Source organism: Corylus avellana, chromosome ca3, assembly GCF_901000735.1.
Source record: "Corylus avellana chromosome ca3, CavTom2PMs-1.0".
Classification (NCBI taxonomy): domain Eukaryota; kingdom Viridiplantae; phylum Streptophyta; class Magnoliopsida; order Fagales; family Betulaceae; genus Corylus; species Corylus avellana.
Window position 1 is genome coordinate 31194080 of NC_081543.1, and position 10899 is coordinate 31204978.

General features: G+C 36.2%; 1 protein-coding gene across 1 annotated transcript; it reads right to left on the reverse strand.

Moving 5' to 3' along the window:
* Nucleotides 1–1594: 1594 nt before the first annotated feature.
* LOC132176619 (cytochrome P450 78A6-like) lies at nucleotides 1595–3679 on the reverse strand. Its single transcript, XM_059588878.1, has 2 exons — nucleotides 2655–3679; nucleotides 1595–2380 (listed from the first exon to the last, which is right to left on the reverse strand). The coding sequence occupies exons 1-2, from the start codon at nucleotides 3579–3581 to the stop codon at nucleotides 1760–1762; spliced, it is 1548 nt and encodes a 515-aa protein (XP_059444861.1). The 5' UTR covers nucleotides 3582–3679; the 3' UTR covers nucleotides 1595–1759.
* Between the last annotated feature and the right edge of the window lie 7220 nt (nucleotides 3680–10899).

Genomic DNA, 10899 nt, shown 5'->3' on the forward strand with positions numbered 1-10899 from the left:
AGTTATCAATTACACGAGGACAATTAAAAAAAGTATATAATTCTTATTTGCTATTTTTTTTTAAAATATGAGTCTTAAATATTAAGGAATATATGAAAAATTTATAGATTGAATTGAAAGCAATTCTTCTAATTTAGTTTGAAATGAATTTATCTGTTACACGAAATCATGATTAATTGTTAACTAATGATTTGGATTAATGCTTTATTCACTCAAGAATTCGATCGATGTTATGATGAACGTTTGTTCAAGGATAAATGGTTGGATTTTTCTATATCTATGTGATGTTGTTTTACTATAATATTAATTTAAATGATTAAGTCGATTTGTAGCTGCAATAGAAAGAAGAATTTGGCTCCGCATAGGTACAATTGTTTATGGAGGTGATTTTATCTATCCTACCCAAGTAGTAAGAAGTGCAAAAGAGACGGTGGAGGAATTTCATAAAGCTTCACACAACCCAAGGAATAAAGAGAAGAAAAATCAAGCGACTGTGAGACTGAGATATTGGAAAGAACCGCTTGTTGGGGGTGATAAAGGTTAGCTAAGAACTGCCTGTTGGGGTGATAAAGGTAAACTAGGATGTTGCAATAGATAAAACAACAAATATGGGTGTAAGTATGATTGCGAGAGACCAGGAGGAAAAAGTATAGGCATCAATGTGTTCCATATATAAAACTGTATATATATCTGACCTGACGGTAGCAAAGTCGTTTGCAGCTCGGAAGGTTGTGAAATTAATTTAATATAAATTGGGATTTTAATATGTTACAGTCGAAGAAGATGCATTACAAATAGTAAATGCTTTGAGGAAATAAAGATGCTGCTAGAGTCCATGGTTTAGAGCAACTAATCGATGATGCGAAAATGACCATGTTGAATAGTTTTTACTCGCTCATTGTTTAGCAAAGTCAACTATTCGATCATTAGTCTTAGGAGCAAGTTTGGAGGAAAGATATTTTTATTTATTCGAGACAATATACTTGTTGAGCAAGTTGTTCTTCATTATCTTTTTAATGATTTTTTGCAATATTTACCTCGAAAAATGAAGTCTATTATTTCTTATCAGCCTAACCTTCTAAGATAAATGATTCAATATGGTTCACCCATAAGTCTATCATTTTCTGCTTCTAATCACTCGAACGTTAATCACACAAACAAAACCATATACGCGACATAAAACATGGTAGCTAGGCTTGGGCTAATCAAGACAAGTAGTAATAGAAAGATTTTGTCTTTGCTAATAAGCTTCTCATGTACCTCTTTTTGTCTGCGGTGCATGCGTAGACAAATATATATTGACGTGTAAACCTCTTTCTTTTCGTTTTTTTATTTTTTATTTTTAGTTTTTGATTCATCTTGGTAGATAATTTACAAACTAATATGATAGTTCAATTAACACTTACCAACTATATGAGTAACTAAAATATAAATTGTCATATACCAGTCATAAAATTTGGACTGTCATGTGAATTAATTGTAGGGAATTTGTAGTAGGCTAAACATGATTTCCCATAAAAAGATTAATATACATAGATGGATATATATATATATATATAAGAAATCAACAGTCATGTATTGAAACTATAAACCAAAAAGGGAAATAAAGTAGCACTTTTCATAACCATACATGTTGTTGTCAAGGAAACGGAGCACACATGAAAGCTTATAGAGAGGGTTCAAACATATTTAAGACCAACAACTGCATATTATCTACAAAAGTTGTGTCTGCTGCCTTCTGCTTTGATGCCTATTCTTCTTATCTGCGCCTTGCTTTCACTTTCACAGTAAGCGGGTTGGCCATTTCACATGAAAGCCTCAAGACCTCGGAGAGATCCACCGGGTTATGACCCGACTGCACCCACTCGAATTCATGTAACAAGGCTGCCACCCAAAAGGTCACCGTGGTAAGACCCAATGCCTTTCCGGGGCAGGTCCTCCGGCCCGACCCGAACGGCGCCAGCCTCAGGTCCGATCCCATCACGGAGAACTCCATGTCAGCAGCATCCTTGCACACGAACCTCTCCGGCTTAAACTCCAGTGGGTCCGACCACACTTGTGGGTCCCTTGTGATTGCCCACATGTTAACCATTGCCGTGGTCCCCGCCGGCACGTGGTGCCCATCAATTGTGGTATCCGTGATGGCCAAGCGGGCCCACGATAGAAGTGGGCCAGGCGGGTGTAGCCTAAGAACTTCCTTCACCACAGCAGGCAGGTAAGCCAGTGATTGAATGTCTGATTCCTTCAACGGCCTTGATCTTCCGACCACCTGATCGAGCTCATCGTACACTTTTGATTGGATATCTGGGTGGAGTACCATCCTCGCTAGTATCCACTCTATCAAAACCGCCACAGTGTCCGTTCCTCGGAAGATCATCTCCTGTAATAAAGAATATATAATTAGCATTATTAAAAACAGATTACAATGGCTCTTTTACTTGGTGAATCTTAATCCCATTGAGCCCACACTGTTGTAGATTCTAACGTTTTGGTTTCTTTTGTCCAACCTTTTTCTGACCAACCAAACATTATTTTATTGGAAAATAAAACAATAATGTTATTTAGTAGATTGAAATGATGTATTAGTAAAACTAGTACTTCCTAGTATTATTTTTCTGAATAAAATAAACATTATTTCATTTTGTTTTGCTTACCCAAAGAACGGCGACCATATCGTCGTCCGATAATTTATCTGGTCCTTGAAGAGACAGAAGAACATCGACAAAATCATGGTTTTTTTGGCCAGTTTGGTCTCTGTGCTCTTTGATAATCCTGTTGACGTACTGATTCACTTTAGGAACGAGTTTGGAGCATCTGAACCTGATTTTCTGAAGGTCGAGACCAGCAAGCCAAGGAAGGTGGTCGGACCAGTTGAGCTTCCCCAGAAGCTCGTAACCTTCCTGGACGAGCTCGCCCAGCTCCACGGTTTCATAGTTATTTCCGAACACAGAGCACATCATGTTGCTAAGCGACGCTCGCTTCAGTACATCGCGGACAGAGAACTCTCCGGTGCGACATGCAATCAAGGACACCATTTGAGCAGCGATTTCGGACCTCTGGGGCTCCGAGGCGTTGATTTGTTTCGGGTAGAAGAGATGAGTGGCGGCGATTCTCCTCAAGGTTCGCCAGTAAACTCCATAAGGAGCGAAGCCAATCGCTCTGTTGAACATCAGGCTGTACGCAGACTCCTTCACTGGGCGGTCAGCGAAGACTGAGCTGTTTAAGATTTCTTTAGCCACATCGGGGTTGCATGTCACGATGACACGTGTTTCGCCGAGGCTGAAAGCCATGAGTCGCCTAGCTCCGAACCAGTCGGCCGCCGCAGCGAGCTTGTGGTGAGCGAGATTAACCATTAGGTTCATGCTTCCCAGCACCGGGAAACCTCGGGGCCCCGGTATTGACTTTGATCTTGAACCTCTCCACAAATATTTTCCCCAGGCGGGGCCGCCGGGGTAAGCCCAATAGCACAAAGCCATGGCTAGCCAAGCCAAGCAGAGAAAAACGAAAAGCAAAGGGGAAGAGAAAGCTCTGCACTTGGAAGCGAGAGCAAAAACCCACAAGCTGTCGATGTGTGTCTCCATGGATGTGGAAGTGGGAGGGAAGGAAACAAAGGGTAACAGAGCTAGGGAGATATATGTTCCCAAGAATGTGTGGGTTTTCCTTTTTGGGTTAAACCATGAAGTGCGAGTTGGGTTTATATAGAGCTAGCTACAAGAGTTACCGTTAAAACATGGGTGTTTATTGACCATATAACGGAAAATAGATGGCGGTTATGGAAATAACGGCGTGCGCCGCCTCGACCACGTAACGGAAGAGAGTGGTGGTGCCCAGCCCCACGCTTATTTAACACGCGTGGTATATACCTTAGTGATTTGATGAGGGGGGAAGCAGGCTAATATGAGGAGAGCTCTTCTTAAGCTAATCTACAACCCGCACCATGATGGAGGATCTGGATCGATGCCAATTTTCGTCCCCAGTTAAATATATAGACTCTAGCTATTTATTTCTTGATAGATATACGTCCAACTTGACAAATAGTAAACGCCACTTCAATCAATAATAAACTCAGCTAACTAGATCAATCTAGGCCATGAAAAAAATATATATATATATATTTGTCTACCTTTTTTTTAAAAAAATAAAATAAAATTAATAAACATTAACAAACAACCTAACTAAACACAAAACATTACTAAAAACATAAAAATAGTTTTCAACTTTATGTCACATCATAATATTTTTTTCAAACAAAAAAATATGGTCCACACATAAAATATTTTTTGATTTTTTTTCTCCTTCTTCTTATTTTTTAGCATCAAGTGCAACATAAAATATCCGTCAATCTAAAAATGTTTTCAATTGACCGAGGGAAATAATTAATCTTCATTATGCGTAAAATGATTTACGTTTATCATCTCCCATATCCTTGGTAGCCAATTGTTAAAAGGCTTTTTATGTGGCCTACCTGCTTGAGTGTTTTATGCTTCCAAAACATATCTACCAGGGCATATGGCCCCACAAGAGCCATCACACAATTGTCATGCCATTGTAATAAATCTTAATCTCGTATATAAAGGCCTTCTATTATCATACACCCTCTTATTTTGTAGTTCATTTTCTTTGTTTCTCTCTTTTTCTTAACTCCTAAGATTATGTGAAAATATAATAAATTGCTAATGATTTCCTATAGACTAGTGATATATAGAACACCCAACGTGAGTGAACAGTATTTATGTTAGTTGTACAGTAATACGAATTTTTTACTGTTTTAGAATCTTTCTTTTTTAAATCTTACTACTATTCACCCAATGTGGACACTGTTTCATAAAATGTTTTCAACTGATGAAAAATATTTTATGAAAAAACAAATAGCGAAAAATATCTTTTTCTTTTTTTTTAAAAAAAAAAAGAAAGTGCGAGATTTTAAAAGACCAATATTTTTTAACGTAAGACATTTTACGCCGTGACAATCGATTTGACATACAATATAACCGTAAGCCATATTTGAGAAGAAGAGAAGACACAAACAAAATTTTAACTTCATGCATAAATTAATCCCAAAACTGTCGAGTAGTGCATCTCTCGTAGATCAGCTCCTTCTGGGACCCCTTCACCCCCATCCCTCTCTTCCCCCTCCCTCTGTCTCTCCTTCCTTCGTCCTCCACCATTTCCCTAGTCTTCCCCCATGACTCTTTCTGAACAAATCTCAGCAACCTCATAATAACCAAAAAACCAGGCTCTAAACTAGGAAGGAGGAGTTAAAACTCTTGTCTCCTTTGACCATAGTTTTTTTCCTTCGAGGTTTCACATAAAACTCTTGTCTTCCCATTTCTTCTTTTCTCGCTTCTCTTTCTCTTCAGAGACCATAAAAAATATAGCCTTCAATTCATTTATAAAGCAAAATGAGGTGGCCATTTTTTTGTTTTGATTTTTGTTTACTCAAAATTTTCTTTTATCAGTTGGGGTACGTTCTTAAGCAAGAGTGAGAAAAATCTAAGAAACAAGACAAGTTTGTGTGTCTGACATGTTCACACGCGTCCGAGGCAATGCTATCGTGTCCTTCATTGGTACTTGTAATGCTCGCATGAGTTTCTGGCAGCTTTCAGAGGCAGATACTACAACTGCAGCGAGTTGTGAGAGCCCACGCGGGCCCTTGCTGTCTCATTTCCAAGTTTTTGACATGAGCTTTCCCGCACACCAAAGCTCGTAAGAGTTGGATACCAAATTTATAGAGAAGCTGACATATCATTAGCATTGTCTTAATCAAACTGCCCTTCACTGTATGGCTTCATTGTCAATGCAGAATCATAGGACAACACAAAGGGCCACATGATCACTCTAATATATGGGGATGATAGCCATTCAAGCTATGGATCCCGCTAAGTGTTGGGTCTTGATGTTATTTTTAGGGCTAAATCCTTTCCACGTGGTATAATGACAATCAAATCAACCCTCCGTTTCATAATTATCTTAGCACTACAAAAAAAAAAAAAAAAAACATTTTTTGACGTGGCTACAGTACCTGGTTTATTGCCACGTCAGAAAATTTCTGATGTGCAAATTTTACAACGTTAGAAATTTTTTTTCTAACATGTAAATAGTGATACGTCAGAAAATTCCGACGTTTTATATGTTGGAGCGTCAGAAAAAATGTTACAAATTTGGAAAATTAAAAAATTATATAATTTATTTTGCCACATCAGAAAATTCTGACGTGGTGGTGTACCACGTCAGAGAATTTCTGACGTGGCAAGTTGCCGCGTCAGAATTTTCTGATAAATGGAGTTGGTATATTTTGTCTATTTAATAATCTAATGACGATGTGAAACATCAAATCAATCAACAATTATCACATGTCTCAGATGTGACTTAATATGAAATATGTTGTAGTTCCTAATTATTTTGATTTGGTGATACGTACACGCGAAGTTAAAATATTGGACCAAACATAAACAAAAAGTAACAACTCCCTAATTTGTCAGATATTCACAAGTATTATTTACGAAAGTTTTTGAAGTTGAAAGGTTGGTTTGATTTGGTGTTAATTAAACTACGTACTTATACTTAAAAAAAATAATAATAATTAACCCTTATTTTTAAAGTGGGTCCAATGGAAACCCCCAACTAATAGGCTAGTAGCCTAAGGTGATGGATGAGGCAGAAAGGTACACATTTAGGGGTGTTTGAGCAAGTGAGCTCTACATCTTGGACAGTTTGGAGACAAATTCGAGCACCTAGAACCTACACCCCCTTTCTCAAATTTTTGTCAAATTTTTAAAATGTGGACAGAAAATTCCAAACGATCAAATTGTGCTCTAAAACAATAGAAACAAACAAATGCATAGTATCTATAAAAAAAAAAACAAATCTATAGTAAACAAAGATGATGTAGATATTTGTGATCATGTCGTATTCTTAAAGCATTTGGCATCGTGAATTTCACAAGCAGTGACTATCATGTCGTTTTTATAAATATTTTATGAAAGTTGTTTGTCCATATGCCACTTTATATAATTCTTTACTCCAACCGATAAGGATAAATATTTTTGTGATAAATAAGAATTTGTTTATCTTAAATTGAGAAATTTGTTTATGGATTTATTTGTTTATATTTAAAATTATTCAAATCACTTTCAACATTGTACGTATAAACAGAAATTTGTACACAATTAAATAAATCAAGAAAATGTAGAATCACTAAAGGCTTAAGTTGACGGGTTTATTACAGAAAACACCGAGCTTTCTCGTGTTTTTTTAAACGCCATAAATTCGTGTATAAATACCAAGAAACATTAATGACTTTTCCTATAGAATAACCATTTTTTTTTTTGTTTGGTAAGTGTCTATTTATAGAAATAGATATTCCCATTAGAAGTGGCCTGATACTTCTTGGGGAGACCAAGGCCACACCCGATGGCAGCCACCCCGAGTGCTATTGGGGGTCATCACCTCCAAAAGGGCACAAAGAGGCCCTTTGCGCCACCCCCAGTAGTTCTTCCTGCTGGCCACCCACAAGGTTTTTTTTTTTTTTAATTTATTTTTTTTTTAGAAGTTTGGAAAAAATTAGAAATTATATGGACTTTGAAAAAACTATAAACGACTCCAAACGACACCAATAAGGGGGTTGAATAGGTGTATGCAAATAATACGCAGAATTAAAAATTAAACAAGCATACAACCAAAATATGTAGAACAATAGATCACAGAGACACAAATATTTTGGTTACGAAGAGGAAACCATTTAGAGAACTCTCTAAAATGTAAAACCTCTCCAGGGCAGCCAAACCCAGGAAATCAATCAACTATAAAAGAATAAGGATTACAAGAAGTTCACACTTACAAAACCTTTGCAATTGACACTTCCTTGCATAAGACAAGCGACCCACTTGACTTCTACCGCAGTAGCCCTTTCCAGAACATCTGGCACAATCCTTCTACTTGATCTCCTTTACCGGAACTCCGATAGACTTCGGTTGTATATGATTTGTGATGAAGACACAACCTTTAACTCTAAGAGAGACTAACCCTAACACTCAATATCTTAAACGCTCTCTTAACACATGGAATTCTTATGTGGAATTCCTTACAATTTCGTGCATAACAGCTCTCTATATATAGACTACAAGAAAACCTAGTACTAGTTGAAATGGGAAGAAAAACTAGTTCTAGTTGGAATAGGATTCATCCAAATTTTCTTCCTTATCTTTCGAGACGATTTTGGCATAGCTAACTTTCGAATTTTGAAAATCTTATTTCACAAAGATTTGTAGAATTTTGTGTTAGCTTTCCAATGCCGCTGGTTTCACCTCAATCCGATTCTTGAGCCGAAAGTTATGGTCCGAATACTGATACATGTGCAGGATACGAAATTTAATCAAATCCTATTTTAACTCTAATTAAAGAATTCCGATTTGATTAAACTTAACCATATCATATAGGTCTTCTATTATGATTGGTTAAGCTTAACCACATCTTCTAGGTCTTCTCTTGACACAACACCTCGTGTATGCACTGCTGACGGGATTGCAGATGAATGTATTTTGTCACCGAATTTGGCAATTCAAAACCCAACAAACTCCCCCTTTGACAATTCTGTGACAAAATTTACAAGTTATATCTGAATAGATAACTCTTGTTTCCTGAAACACTCACAAAACATATTAAACGTATGTGGAATAGAAATACCCAATGTACCAATAATATAACAAATTTGAATAGAATATAATCATGAATAACTCACCAAATCAGTTAAAACACAAAACAAATATCATTCATAGATGCAACAAGTATATCAAAATCAAAATCATCTATGGTGTTCTATCTATTCCCAATCTGCACTCTATAAAACTTTCTCTCCCCCTTTTTGTCATGAATGGACAAAGGGCAGTAAAAAACCAATAAGCCCAAGGAAGGTCAGAGAAACATAAACAAAATCAAAACTATGAATGCATAATGAGTGAAATGCAAGAGCATGATAAAAACAATTCTCCCCCTTAGTGAATGACATAAAAAAAATGAAGAAAAAAGTCAGATTTTTTTTTTTTTTTTTTTTTTTTCAATATAAGACTTGTTATGTCAAATACACTCACATGATAAAACATAAAAGACTCATGTATTAAGCAATGATTATCCGGTAATATCTCAAAATGTCCAAAATATACATGAGAATAAAAAAATATGAAACAAAAGTTTCTTCAACACAAGCAAAGCAACATGTTCCACTCGACCCATGCTTGTGTGTTGTGTGTGAAAGCTAACCATCAAGTAAGTTTAAGAACTTATACGGTAATGGGATAGGCTTGCAAGCAAAAACTTAAATTACCTCATGGGAAGATTGACATGTATATCTAAACAAAAGTCAAACCTTGCTAGGGCCGTGTCACCCTCATCCAATACACTTCCCATGTAGTAGTAGCACATACTCAAACATTGTCTGGTAGTGACCGTCTCTTTCCACAATGAATATGGTCACGACTATTTCTATAGGGACAAGTTGAGCACAAATAAGACATAGTGAAATAGATTCCTTTTGGAATATGTTCATATGTTTTCTTGTTTCACTATTTTTTTCTTTGAGAATGTGTCTTTAATCATTTAGTGCTTAAACGAAATTAGAGGAATGCTGGAATTTTTAGGTCCTAGGTTCAACTAGCATTTGGTCAATTTGATAGACACAACTAGTCAATCTTCTTCATATGGTTGCCTAACATAACTCACCCTTAAGGCCAAATTCATACTCAATTTAAGCTTAAATGTGCATAAGAGTTCAAGCATAGGTAAAATGTACCATAGAAGCATAAGCTTAGGCCAAAAAAAAATCAGTCCATTAATAAATATTCATCCCATGTATAGTAAGCACATTTTGAGATATAAGGAATTGGATCCATAAAGTATACATGAGAAATTTATGGACTATCAAGGTGCATATGACAAAAATAAGAAGACAACCTAAAAACTATATTTTTGTCTTTTTGAATTTTTGAATTTTTTTTTTTTTTTAAATAAAATGCACAAAATTAATGCAATGCATATATATGCAAAACTGAAAATTAAAAAAAACAAACAAAAACAAAAAAAATAATAATAAATGCAATGCAATGCAATGAATGCTACATGCTCTAGGATATGAAGAAATATGCAAGACAACCAATCCTAAGCATGTTATGGACCACCTTACTTTAGGTGAGTTCACTACCACTCCCCCTCAAAGGGTGAATGGTATCAACCTTCCTAACCCAAACCTTCTTAACCCTAGATACAGATTTGTGACTCTTGTCAAACTCATCTAACCTAGGTAACACTCCCTTCATCATTATGCATAGCCCCTCAAAACCTTTCCTAGAATATGAATTCTCACTATTATGCTCACGAGGTCTCAACTTAAAACAGTTAGGTTGAATATGACCAACTTTTCTACAATGATGGCAGGTAGGGACAAATTTCGGAGAAGCTTGTCTCATATGAGGAGGGATATACATATACTTAGATCTAGACAAACATGACTCTACACCACCTTTTTCTTTCTTAGGAGCAGCCTTTTTATTCCAAGGTCTTTGGGATTTCAACTTAGAACAATTTGGTCTAATATGACCAATAATCCCACAATGATGGCATGTAGGAACAAACTTTGCATGAGTTTGTTTCCTTGAAAGAGCCTTGAATTCGGGCTTCACACAAGTATTCATACAAGAAGTTTTGCCCTTATCCAAGCAAGCTATATTAGCTTTGACTTCTTCAACTTTCACATGCTTAACAAACAAAGTTTTTCTTTCAGAATTAGAAGCATGTGAAGTAGAGGCACCCAATTTATCAATAAGCATAGTATTTTCAGATTTCAAAGAGTCAATTAAGGCATGTGATTTAGACAAATTAATAACCAAAGACTCTTTCTAATGCTCA

What these genes read in the sequence shown, in the direction of transcription:
- LOC132176619 (XM_059588878.1), bottom strand. Translation starts at nt 3,581, where the DNA reads ATGGAGACACACATCGACAGCTTGTGGGTTTTTGCTCTCGCTTCCAAG. An exon ending in ATATGGTCGCCGTTCTTTGG is followed by an intron (nt 2,381 to 2,654) that starts GTAAGCAAAACA and finishes TCTTTATTACAG; the next exon opens with GAGATGATCTTCCGAGGAAC.